The 12739-nt window shown below is 54.5% G+C and overlaps 1 protein-coding gene across 1 annotated transcript; it reads right to left on the bottom strand.

Annotated features, from left to right (window-relative positions):
- Window positions 1-4754: 4754 nt before the first annotated feature.
- Window positions 4755-11265, bottom strand: LOC138845117 (uncharacterized). Its single transcript, XM_089313351.1, has 2 exons — window positions 10319-11265; window positions 4755-8541 (listed from the first exon to the last, which is right to left on the bottom strand). Exons 1-2 carry the CDS (start codon window positions 11263-11265, stop codon window positions 8502-8504), a joined length of 987 nt encoding a protein of 328 aa, XP_089169477.1. The 3' UTR covers window positions 4755-8501.
- Window positions 11266-12739: the final 1474 nt, after the last annotated feature.

Below are 12739 nucleotides of genomic sequence, written 5' to 3'. Positions count from 1 at the left end.
ATTTTTCGCAGTGTATTTTTAGAATTTCTCTTTTAAGTTCTTCTTTGGCCCAATAGTTGTTTAGGAGCACACTGTTTAATTTCCACATACTTGTGAATTGTTCATTGTTTCCCCTGTTACTGATTTATATATTCATGCCACTGTGGTTTGAGAAGATATTTGATATGATTTCAGTCTTCTTAAATCTAAGGCTAATTTCGTGCCTTGTCTTGGAGAACGCTCTGTGTGTACTTCCCACTTAGCTCTTCTGAACGTACCTCCTCTTGCCCCTTCCCCTGGGTCTCGAGTGTTTGGATGAGCATTACTTGTATCTCACCATGTTGTGACACACACGTGTGGCATTTCTCTCGGTCAGCCTGTGGTGGTGAGGTGTTCTGTATTTTCGACAACCAGTTTCTCCAGATGCAGCTTACACTCCAGTTTTACTTCATGAGGGTTCAGTTGTGCCCCCTTTTCAGGGAAGAAGTCTCATTAATTTTGTCTATGTTAAGTGGCTTTAGTTTGCATTTCTCTAATTTCTAATAATGTTGAGCACATTTTATATGATTGCTAAACACTTGGAAATTTTCTGTGTAGATTTTCAAGCCTCTTGCCTACTTTTCTGTTGGAGTCTCTATCTTAATAAAAGCAGTGGGGGCAGGTGTTTAAGCAGTTAACATGCTGGTTAGGGTGCCCATGTCCCATATTGTAGTGCCTGGGTTTTTGTTTTTTGTTTTAAAAGATTTATGTATTAGAAAGGCAGGGTGGTGGTGGGAGAGAGAGTGAGAGAGAGAGAGAGCGAGGGAGGGACATAGCTCTGATTGACAAATAGACTTCCCAGATGTCTGCAATAGCCAGGAGCCAGGAGCCTCTTCCAGGTCTCCGACATGTGTGCAGGAGCCCAAGGACTTGGACCATCATGCGCCATCTTCCCAGGTGCAGTAGCAGAAAGCTGGGTCAGACGTGCAGCAGCCAGGACTTGAACTGGCACTTTGATATGGGACGCTGTGGTTGCAAGTGGTGGCTTACTCTGCTGCAGCACAATGCAGCCTGAGTGCCAGGCTGGATACCCAGCTCTGTCTTGTGACTGCAGCTTCCTGCTCATGCAGACCCTGGAAGGTGATGTGATGGTTCACGTAATCGGGTTCCTGCACTCATGTGGGAGACCTGGATTGGGTTTATGGCTCCTTACTTCTGCTTAGACCAGTCCTGCCTGTTGTGGGCATTTAGGGAGTAAACCATGGGAGTACTCTCTTTATGTCTCATTGTCTTTCAAATAAATATTTTTTAAGAACTGGTTATATTTGAGGAAGTTTGTTTTTTCTCTGTCACTTCTCTGTACCCTTTAATGGTGTCATTTGATGAATAGGATTTTCATTTAAGGTAGTCCAGTTTTTGCTTATTTTATTGTAAAACATTGTTTTATGTAACTTTTAAAAGAAGTAATTTCCTAGGCCAGCGCCGCGGCTCACTAGGCTAATCCTCCACCTTGCGGCGCCAGCACACCGGGTTCTAGTCCCAGTCGGAGCGCCGGATTCTGTCCCAGTTGCCCCTCTTCCAGGCCAGCTCTCTGCTGTGGCCCGGGAGTGCAGTGGAGGATGGCCCAAGTCCTTGGGCCCTGCATCCCATGGGAGACCAGGATAAGTACCTGGCTCCTGCCATCGGCAGCGCAATGCGCCGGCCGCAGCGCCCATTGGAGGGTGAACCAACGGCAAAAGGAAGACCTTTCTCTCTGTCTCTCTCACTGTCCACTCTGCCTGTCAAAAAAAAAAAAAATAATTTTCTAGGCCGGCGCCATGGCTCACTAGGCTAATCCTCCACCTGTGGCGCTGGCACCCTGGGTTCTAGACCCGGTTGGGGCACTGGATTCTGTCCCGGTTGCCCCTCTTCCAGTCCAGCTCTCTGCTGTGGCCCAGGAGGGCAGTGGAGGATGGTCCAAGTGCTTGGGCCCTGCACCCCATGGGAGACCAGGAGAAGCACCTGGCTCCTGGCTTCAGATCGGCGCAGCATGCCGCTGCAGCCGTTTAGGGGGTGAACCAATGGAAGGAAGACCTTTCTCTCTGTCTCTCTTCTCACTGTCTAACTCTGTCTGTCCAAAAAAAAAAAAAAAAAAGAAGAAGTAATTTCCTTTCCTATAACATTTCTGAATGTTTTACTATTTACTTTCATATTTTAAAGAAATGGAAGTAAAACCTGGATTTTTTTTTTTCTGTTTCTTTTTCTAGTTTATTTGTTGATAGCCTCCTTCATACTTTGTGTAAACATCTCACAAAGTACCACTCCAAGGTAACAAGAAATCTTGCCAAGATACCAAGTTCGGTTCATTTTGGTCCCTCAAATTTCACATTTAAGTCACCATCATGGAAACAGTAGCTTCTGTGCCTTATGTTCTAGAAGTTGCCTCAGTGAAGGCATGTAAACTCGTTATTTAACACTTGTAGTCTTTTAAAGAGTTAATCTCTCTTTCCAGTGTCTGTGAATAATAGTAAAAGGAGAATCCCAGCGAATCTGCAGTTGATAGTGAGAAGGCCAAGGTGTTTTTGTTTGTTTTTCTTAGTAAAGGGAATGGTTATTCTAAGGAATTCAACAAGGAGAGGAAGCCAGTTCCTTTAATGAAAAGGTCTCAAGCTCTCTGAACCATCACTTGAACTGAAATAACTTTGCTGAAATGTTTCTGCATAAAATACTTAGCACCTTGCCCCCAGTAGTTAGAAGGATGGGATCACCTAAAGTGTCTGGGAGCTGTCACTTACAGTCCTCATTAGAAATGCACACAAGGTCCAGTGTTGTGCTGCAGCGAGTTGGGCTGCTGCCTGCGACACTGACGTCCTGTAGGAGCCTCATTTCGAGTTCTGGCTGCTCCTTTTCTGATCCAGATCCCTGCTGGTGCACCTGGGAAAGCAGCGGAGGATGGCCCAAGTCCCTGGGTCCCCGCCATCCACGTTGGGGAGGCCCGGATGGAGTTCTAAGCTCTCAGCTTTGGCTTGGGCCAGCCCCGTCCATTGTGACTGGGCAGTGAACTGGTGGATCAACGTTCTCTATTGCCTCTTTGTCCCACCTCCTCTGTAACTCTGCCTTTCCAGTAAGTTATAAATCTTAAGCAAAAGAAATGGAAATAAACCTGTTTACTTCTTTCAGGCTGCAGCTTGCAGAATGTAGCCACAGGAGCAGCAGTCAGGTCTCTGGATGGCCGCGAGAAGTCTGAGTCTAACAGGAGACGGCCCCGCTGCAGATGTCAGCCGTGGCAGCGGCGGGAGGGAATGGTTCTGACCAGGTGGGTTCTGTGGAGGCTCCAGCTCGTCCTGTAGCAGTCCTACTCACTGACACCAGGGTGCTTTGCTGCCACACAGCACCTTTGTGCTGCCTTACTTAGTGACTTTCTGTCTTTCCAGACATGAGGTGTCGTTCCTGGAGCAGTCAGTGCTTAGTCGTGGAGGAGGTGGGTGGCCTTCCAGCCCTTGCCTTGTTGAGGAGAGTGTGGATCAGTGGCAGAGATCTCCCCCTGAGTGAGACTGTTAAGCAGCAAAGGAACCATGAGAGCAAACTGCTGGGCCAGAACATCACTGATGGTCTCCTAACAGCACGCAAACAAGACAGCACTGTCCTAGAGCAGTTATTAGCCTGGGTGTTTGGTGACCACACGCACGACCAGGTACCAGGGATCCAGAAGCTGTAAAACATGCAAGGCTTGAATGCTGTTGGGTGACTGGTGACGAACAGTGCCACCGGGGCGGAATGGCTCACTCTGGAGTCTCTGCCGGACCCTTGAGGCCGAGCAGAATGTGGGAATCCACGTGACAGAGTGAGGCCCAGCGCCCAGAATTTCCCATGCACTTGGTGAAGTAGAGGTTCACATGCATTTGCACTGGAGCACGGGATCTTTAGCTACACGTTGTTGATACTGCAGTTGGAGTCACTCACTGTGAGGGGCGGGTTGCTGTTGGTGGTGGCCTGTGTGAGGTGAAATGAATTGCTTGCCAGAGCAGAGGGATGCAAGCTGCAGTTCAGACCTTCTTCCTCTTCGTGCTGCTCACTTGCGGCTGGTAGGCTACAGGGCAGTAATTGGTGGCACTGAGAAACCTACGGGCTTTTTTGATAGGAAGGGAGAGGAATTTAATCCCATTCTGGCTACTCTGTGTTTCTGCTTTTTGTCTAGCTGCACTAGTCTTTCGGACTCTGTTTCCTGTTTGTCGAATGCTCTCCTTCTGTGGGGATTGCCCTTGTGTCCAGGGAGCAGGTGGACGCAGCACTTCATTTTGTTGGAAGAAGCCTGGTAGGTCCGGCATCACAGAACTGGCAGCCGTGGGAGAGGCTGACCTGCACTTGCCATCCTGGAGGCCAGATCCGGTGGGCTCTGCAGTGCCCCTGTGCTGCAGCTCCTGTTGGAACTGCAGGTCTGAAGCAAAGGCTGTGCTGCTTCCCAGTGCTTTTATTCACTGCTGACCCTGGACAGAGTGTCCTTCCAGCTCTCCTGGGACCAGCTGGGTCTTCTGAACGTGCCAGTGTGGTGCCAGGAAGAGGAGGCCCCATCATGTCTTGGCCGGCGTTTTCATTGGAAAGATTTTTTTTTTTTTTTTTTTTTTTTTGACAGGCAGAGTAGAGTGGACAGTGAGAGAGAGAGACAGAGAGAAAGGTCTTCCTTTTGCCGTTGGTTCACCCTCCAATGGCTGCCGCGGCCAGCGCGCTGCGGCCGGCGCACCGCGCTGATCCGATGGCAGGAGCCAGGAGCCAGGTGCTTTTCCTGGTCTCCCATGGGGTGCAGGGCCCAAGCACCTGGGCCATCCTCCACTGCACTCCCTGGCCACAGCAGAGGGCTGGCCTGGAAGAGGGGCAACTGGGACAGAATCTGGCGCCCCGACCGGGACTAGAACCCGGTGTGCCGGCGCCGCTAGGCGGAGGATTAGCCTAGTGAGCCGCGGCGCCGGCCATTGGAAAGATTTCTTTCTTTCCCCCGTCCTGCTATGCAGGGCAGTCACTGTCATTGGTATGTGTTTAAAAGGCAGCGATTTCTGAGAGTTCTGTCCTTGTTTCTCTATGTCTGCTGATTCACCTCAGTGCCAGGTCCTCACTCTGTTGACAGTAGCTTGCCTCAGTATTTGTTTTTACGGATTCCGAAGGGAAAATAACCGTGAAGTACTCAGGAGTGGACAGTGCTGTTAGCAAAGGCCTCGTGTTTTCAGGAGCCCCTGAACTGACTGGCACACAGTGGCTGCCAGCTTGGTAGGCTCAGGGTCCTTGCTGGGCATTTCTGCCAAGGAGGCCTCCTCGCACTGAGAAGGTGGATGCTCACCTCCCAATGCCTGTGGCTGCGCCAGGTCCGGGGACTGGCGGTGGGCACTGTTCTGCGAGCAGGGCCTCTCGCCAACAGGGGACAGTTAATAAGTACTCCTCCGGGCCCTGGCAAGGTCTCTTGGAAATCCAGCCCTCAGGTGTCCCATCCAGTGGCCGGCCCCTCCTCCTTGGCTCAGCCTGGGTTGAGACTTAGCTGATCTGCTGGTTCCTTCACACAAAGGAGTCGGAGTGGCAAATTCAGAAGAGGGGATCCAGAGTCGTTCTGGTCCATTAAGTAACTGGTGAACTGACTAACAGATTAGGAAGAATGTGCTGCTGGGGGGTGCTCCTGGGACTGTGACCAGATGTGGGGGACTGGAAAGTCCGCTTGGGGTTCAACGGCCCTGGGCCCCCAGCCAATCTGGAGGGACATGGGCTTGGCCAGAGTAGGCAACAAGGGGAACGTAGGGCAGAGATGTTGATTCAAGAGTGGCAGGTCAGCCAGCAAGGGTCAGGTCCTTGGGCACGGTGCTGGGCAGGGGCTTAGTGCCTGGAGAGGACCACAGCTGGGAGTCGTGCCTCCTTCCGTGCCAGTCCTGCCTGCCTACCTTCCTTCCTTCCTCTTGTTCCTTTCTTTCTTCTTTCGAACCAGCAAACATGTGGGATGCTGGTGTTGCAGGTGGCAGCTTAACCTGCTGTGCCACCGTGCCGGTCCCTCCCAGCAGGCCTTTCTAAGCCATCTCTGAGAGGGACAGAATGCCAGGGGGCTTCGCCAGGAAGCTGCTGAGCTGAGCCCTGTGCTGGGACGTGAATTCTGCAGATGGAGGAGGGCAGCACAGCTTCCAGGCAGAGACAGCGCTGTGAGCAAAGGCCTGGCAGTGAAGGACTGTGCAGCCTGTGTGGGGGACTGTACCCCAGAAGGGCTGGAGAGACGGGGTACACTGTGGCATTTAGAAAGCCAAGTGCCTGTGGCTCACCTGTAGCTAAGCTGTCAGTTCCTTGCCGGCTTGGATTATATCCTCACACTCCCACAGGAGGAAACAGGTTGGAAAAGTGGGTGCTGTGAGGCCTCACAGTGGAGACCCCAGTTGCGGGAGCCCACCCTACAGCTCTGAGGATGTTGTGGGGAACTGGTGGCAGTGTGAGCTGGTCTCAGGTTTTCGGGTACTTTACAGTGTGGGGAGACATTGGAGCTGGTGAGGATGGGCCTGCCAGCTGAGTTCCCAGGAAGACCCAGCCTGGCTTTCCCTCGCCAGACAGGATAGGTTCTGTCCCTGACAGGCGCTGTCACAAAGGAGCCACCTGACCAGAACTGTCCTCTGAATGGAGTTGCAGAACGCGCACGGCCTCCCACCTGCCGCCGTCTTCCTCCCTCAGCACAGAACACTCTCTGTCATTCCTGCGAAAGACGCGTGGCCAGAATCCCTTCTGCTGCCAGAGCTCCCACCCCGCCCCTCTCAGGGCCCCTCCCTCACAGGTTCCCCGAGAGCCGCAGGGCCGAGCTGTGCCTCGCGGCCCACTGTGAACCGCGTGGCGGCTGGGATTCTCTTGTTCTACGTGCTGTGGACCCCTCGGGCTGGGCTCTTCACTGGCACGTCCCAGGGGTTAAGGAGGTGAGGACCACCTTAGAGGCCTGTCACACCCCCTTCCTCAGGGCGGCTTTTCCTACAGAAGACCCTGCAGAGGCTGGGGTGGGGGCGCCTAGGGGAGGTGGTGAGAGTGCATGCAGTTTCAGAGTTCGGGGAGGTTGGCGGGGATACATGTCCTGGTCCAGGGTGGCCACTGCACCTTGGGGAGCACAGATCTGGCCCTGGAGACACCTGGGATACCGCATCTCCCACAGCCGCCTCTGCTGTCACTGCAAGGTGGGTCCCAGCAGCACAGCCGCAGAGCTGCCCCCTCCCCAGTACACAGCCAGCCTCCCCTAGGTCCTGCTCCTTCTCTCTTGGCCTCCCTGTGTTTCACAGGAAGTGAGTGTGGTCTGTGTCATTTGCATGGCTGTCCTTACAGGTGGCTTTCTGTGCTCAGTGGTATGGTAATGCAGGTCACCTGCTCCCCGCACAGTGCAGAAAGATGTCCCCTCCGTACCCCTGCGGCACATCCTGCACCTGTTTGAAGAACCCATCTATCCCCCCACCTCAGCAGCTCACAGCCTTTATACACTCATCAACTTACTACATTTTTACACATCTGTCAGTCACTACAACTTTTGTTTTCATTTTTAAAGGGACCTGAGCTTACTGGGAGGAGAGCACAGTATCAGGAAATTATTCCAGTTGCCCTCACACAGGTACAAAAGAGAAGTTGGGCATAGACTCCTGCCAGTACGTTGGCATCTAGCTTTGTGTTGGGTGTTCATCCTGCTCCTCCTAACCCTGCCCCTAACCCTGACTGGTTGCTTCATCTGGATGCAGGATGTATGCTGGAGTATATTTTCTTTGACTGTAGCACAGCCCTGGTTGTGCACCTGGCCACCACAACAGTCCTTACTGATGACAAAGAGGGAAAGTCCTCAAACACCAGGCTAGACCACTGGCATCAACAATCTAAAGTCACTTGGTGATGTCATCCATGGTTGTCCCTTGGATCTTAGCCACTAGAACAGCCATTTTGTGGCTCCTTTTTAGGTGACTCAGCTATGTTCCCAAGTACCTGCAAAGTTGTAAGATCAACAGAGAAGTACACTGTAGGTTTTCCATTACTGCTGCTCAGCACCCCAAAAGTATGACTGTAACCAGAATATGCCACTTCTTTGGTAAATTTTGAACCGGGAGTTCTGAGAAACTGAAGACACAGAAGTAGCTCTGAAGAACTGAGCTTTTGTTTTTCTCTGAGAGAGAGAGACAGGGCTCTCATCTGCTGGCTCACCGTACAAATGCCTGCAAGGGCCAGCGCTGGGTGAAGCAAAAGCTGGGACCAAGAACGCAGTCCAGAGCTCCCAGGTGCTTGGCAGGAGCCCAGCTACTTGAGCCATCACTGCTGCCTCCCAGGGTCTGCATCAGCAGGAAGCTGGAGCCAGGAGCCAAACGGCAGGCTAACAACTCAGCTAAATGCCTACTGCAGGCTTTGCCTTTGAGAAGACGTTTACATTAGTAAAGTTACCTGTATCAGGAAGAGGCCTGCTCCCCACACACGCATTTACCCAGGAGACATTAGGTAGTCAAGACAGCAGGTTGTATGCTGGTTCTCTGTCCAGAGCGCTCAAGTTCAGTTGAATTTACAGTTTAAGGTAAGACTAAAAAAAGGATCCTCTATGTTGCCGCAGATGTTATGTTCTCTTTGTAATGTGTGCTGTAAAATAAATAAAGGCAGGATAACATTCGTAAATGTAAAATGAACCAGTGGAAATGTTACATACCAACTCTGTCATCAGTTTTTGCAACTTGTTATACCATGGATAAGATTTTACATGTACATATTTGTAGGTTGTATCTAGAAGTCAGTCCTGCTATGGTTTATTTCTAGCAAGGACTGTTTAACAGTGTTAATAAATGCTTAGTGGTATTAAAAAAATTTGGGGGAAAGTGAAAGCCTGGTGACAGACGTGCAGCTGAAAGACCATGTATTAGGGAGCTGAGACAGAAGCTCCCATCCACGGGTCCACTGCCCAGATGAGATGAACTCAATCCAGGTGTCCCACATGGGTGGCAAGAACTGCCTCCTAGGGTCTGCATCAGCAGGAAACGAGTTAGGAGCTGGGAACTGAACACAGGCACTGTGGAATGAGATGCTGACATCCTGCTAGAGTCAATGCCAATTACTTCCCACAAAAATTTTTTAAAGATTTATTTATTTGAAAGGCAGAGTTACAGAGAGAGGAGACAGAGAGATCTTCCATCTGTTGGTTTACTTCCCAAATGGCCTCAACAGTTGGGACTGGGCAGGCTGAAGCCAGGGGTCCCCTCGGGGCTTCCCGCATGGGTGCAGGGGCCCAAGAACTTGGGCCATCCTCTGCTGCTTTCCCAGGCACTAGCAGGGAGCTGGATTGGAAGTGGAGCAGCCAGGACTCAAACTTGGGATGCCAGCATCATATGCAGTAGCTTAACCTGCCACACTTTAACACTGGCCATATTTCCCACAAAGTTTTAAAAAAAAATGATTTTTATTTGTTTGAAAGGGTGAGAGTGAGGGAGCAATTCCCTCCAGTGGTTCACTCCCCAGATGCCCACAACACCTGGGGCTGTGTCAGCCTGAAACCTAGAGCTGGGACCTCCAATATGGGTCCCCCACAAGGGTGGCAGGGACTCGGGTAGTTGAGCTGTCACCTGCTGCCTCCCAGTGTGCACAATTGCAGGAAGCTGGTTTGGGACCAGAGGTGGGACACAGGAGCTCCAAGCAGCTTCTTAACCACTGAACCAAACACCCACCTCCACCTGCCTTCTCCCCACGAATTTTTGAAGTACTCTTGGACAGTACATAGTGTATATTTATTGTAACTTAGAAAAAAAACTTAGTATTGTTTATTCAGGCATCCAAAAAATATTTGAGACCCTAACATATAAAACGTACAATGTTCCTATTGTTTTAATTGAAGTAGATAAGAGCAACTTGTGTTACTTAAACAAATGGAAATTTACACACATAAGAGGAAGGACTGTGAGAAAACTGAAAAGGAAAATGTGCTTGTTTCTCAAATCTTAGATACTTAAGAGCTTTCCATGTGGTACAAAGCTGCAGCGAATTCACGGGTAACCAGGACTTTGCAGCGTTGCTTTATTTTCCCAACTCTAAGGTCAAAACCTAAGTTGCTAAGGTAGTAAAACTGAAATCAGCTTGGCTCGTGGAGGTGGTTACTGCATCGCCCTTAAAACTCCGAGCTTCATCTGAGCCTTGGGAGGAACTGCTGTCAGACGGTAACCTGCTCTCCAGAACACCGGCCGCCGTGGCCCTCAGCGGCCTGCCGCGTGGCATCCTCCAGCCGCCATCCACCTTCGGGCCCCAGCTTCCCTGCTTGCAATTCGGTCATGCCCGGCATGGCCCTGGCTGACACCTGGGCGTCCTGGCCCAGCCGCTCATGGAGGCCCCAACCTCTACCTGCGTCCCAAACCTGCCCGCTCTCTCCTCGCACCTTCCAAGGTCCCGGGACGCCCTGGCGCCTGCCCCGAACGCAAGCTCTGGCTGCCTCGCTTGCTCCGTGACCTGACGGGGCTTCAGGCAGCAGCGACGCGAGGCCGGGGCGTCCAGCGTCAGACGGGTTGGCTGCGGCCACCTCGCCTGGCCCCCGAGGCACTCGGAGCTGAAAAAACAGGACAGGTTCCCCTCCTGCCGCTCAGGGACACGGAGTCCCCGCCCGCCAGTCCGCTGAGCGCTCTGGGACGCGGAGTCCCACCGCCCAGCCGCCCGCTGAGCGCTCTGAGACACGGAGTCCCACCGTCCACGCGCCCGCTGAGCGCTCTGGGACGCGGAGTCCCACCATCCACGCGCCCGCTGAGCACTCTGGGACGCGGAGTTCCAGCGCCCAGCCGCCCGCTGAGCGCTCTGAGACGCGGAGTCCCACCGTCCACGCGCCCGCTGAGCGCTCTGGGACGCGGAGTCCCACCGTCCAGCCGCCCGCTGAGCGCTGTGGGACGCGGAGTCCCACCGTCCAGCCGCCCGCTGAGCGCTGTGGGACGCGGAGTCCCACCGTCCAGCCGCCCGCTGAGCGCTCTGGGACGCGGAGTCCCACCGCCCAGCCGCCCGCTGAGCATTCTGGGACACGGAGTCCCACCGTCCAGCCGCCCGCTGAGCGCTCTGGGACACGGAGTCCCACCGCCCAGCCGCCCGCTGAGCACTCTGGGACGCGGAGTCCCACAGTCCACGCGCCCGCTGAGCGCTCTGGGACATGGAGTCCCACCGCCCAGCCGCCCGCTGAGCATTCTGGGACGCGGAGTCCCGCCGCCCGCTGAGCACTCTGGGACGCGGAGTCCCACAGTCCACGCGCCCGCTGAGCGCTCTGGGACATGGAGTCCCACCGCCCAGCCGCCCGCTGAGCGCTCTGGGACACGGAGTCCCAGCGCCCAGCCGCCCGCTGAGCATTCTGGGACACGGAGTCCCACCGCCCAGCCGCCCGACAGGCACTCTGGGACGTGCAGCCCTGTTGCCACGGAGGACGCGGGAACTTGGGGTCAGTGGTCAGGAGCCCGTGCGACAGTGCCCGTGAGGGCGCAACTCCTCCTCTCGAGAAGCTGTGGCGGTGGCGCTGCCCCCGGCCCCCTGCCCCTGCTGGGGAAACAAGCGGTTCTAAGGCCCCAGCACGCCAGCCGAGGCATCACAGTCCCCGGCCACCCTCGCCTCCTCAGAGAGCCTGGAGCGGTCGCTCCGGCTCTGGTAGTGCATGAGGGGCGGGGCCAGCGCGGCGTGCCTTCCCATTGGCTGCCGCGTCCGTCCCGCGCGGAGGGGGCGCGGGAGCCCCAGGGACTGCGGAGTCCGAGGGCTGCGGCAGCCGGCGGGGGGTCCCGGGGCCGGACGCAGGGAGGAGTTGGGGCCGTGGGGCCCTTGCGGGCAGCCCTTCCTGGGTGCCGCCCCGGTGGGCCGCCTCTGCGGAGCAGGCAGCCTTGGGGAGGGGGCTGCGGCGTCCCTTGGCGTGGCGCAGACACCCACCCCTGCCTCTGCCCTGCCTGGAGCTCCCGGCCCGCGCCGGCTCCTGGAGGCCCTCGCGGCCTCCCTCGTGTTCCGTGTGGCGTTCGACTGTGAGACACGGCCGCTCTTCGACAGAGCCCCGGACAGCCTCTCCCGCTGGCCCATCCTAATTGGTCTGGTCTTTTTTTTGTAATTTTTAGATTTTTAAAAAATTACTTACTTGAGAGGTAGAGTTATACAAAGAGGGAGAGACAGAGGGGTCTTCCACCCACTGGTTCTCTCCCCAAATGACCAGAGCTGCGCCGATCAGGAGCCAGGAGCTTCTTCCAAGTCTCCCAAGTGGGTGCAGGGGCCCAAGCACTTGGGCCATCTTCCACTGCTTTCCCAGGCCACTGCAGAGAGCTGGATCAGAAGAGGAGCAGCTGGGGCATGAACCGGTGCCCATCTGAGTTGATGGCTTAGCCTACACCCCTAATTGCTGACCCCCCTAATTGGTCTTAGTGGGCCACGCTCTTGCCTGGTCACTAAACAGACGGCATCGTGCTGCAGCCTTGGGGCCAGTGACTGCCCCTCTCTGCAGAGCTTTCTTGACCCACTTTGCCAGAATGTGGAGTGTGTCCCTGGTGTCCTGCTTGCCTGTCGTCTCCTACAGGCACTGTGTGTGTCAGGGTCCCTCAGGGCCACAGGCCTCTTCTCTCCCCAGACCCCATCTCAACTCTGCTGCATCCGTGGCTGTTGCAAAATAGGAAACCCTGGGTCCACTCTTCCCTCCTCCCAGGTACTTGAGGCGGGAATTCAAACCCCAGTCCCTTCCCAGCTGCTGCCACCCTCCTCCAGGGGCACCCGCCAGGGGATTGTCACCAGCTCCAGAGCTCCAGCTGTTCCAAGAGCCACAGGCGCTCAGTGTGGCGTGTTCTCCCTGCCGAGGTCA

This window comes from Oryctolagus cuniculus, chromosome 14 (assembly GCF_051225735.1).
Source record: "Oryctolagus cuniculus isolate XC-2025 breed Fujian yellow rabbit chromosome 14, ASM5122573v1, whole genome shotgun sequence".
Lineage (NCBI taxonomy): Eukaryota > Metazoa > Chordata > Mammalia > Lagomorpha > Leporidae > Oryctolagus > Oryctolagus cuniculus.
The sequence above is the reverse complement of the archived record's forward strand: the minus strand, read 5'-3'. Positions and strand labels throughout refer to the sequence as shown.

What these genes read in the sequence shown, in the direction of transcription:
- LOC138845117 (XM_089313351.1), bottom strand. Translation starts at nt 11,265, where the DNA reads ATGCTCAGCGGGCGGCTGGGCGCTGGGACTCCGTGTCCCAGAGCGCTC. An exon ending in GCGTCCCGGGACCTTGGAAG is followed by an intron (nt 8,542 to 10,318) that starts GTGCGAGGAGAG and finishes TTTATTTTACAG; the next exon opens with CACACATTACAAAGAGAACA.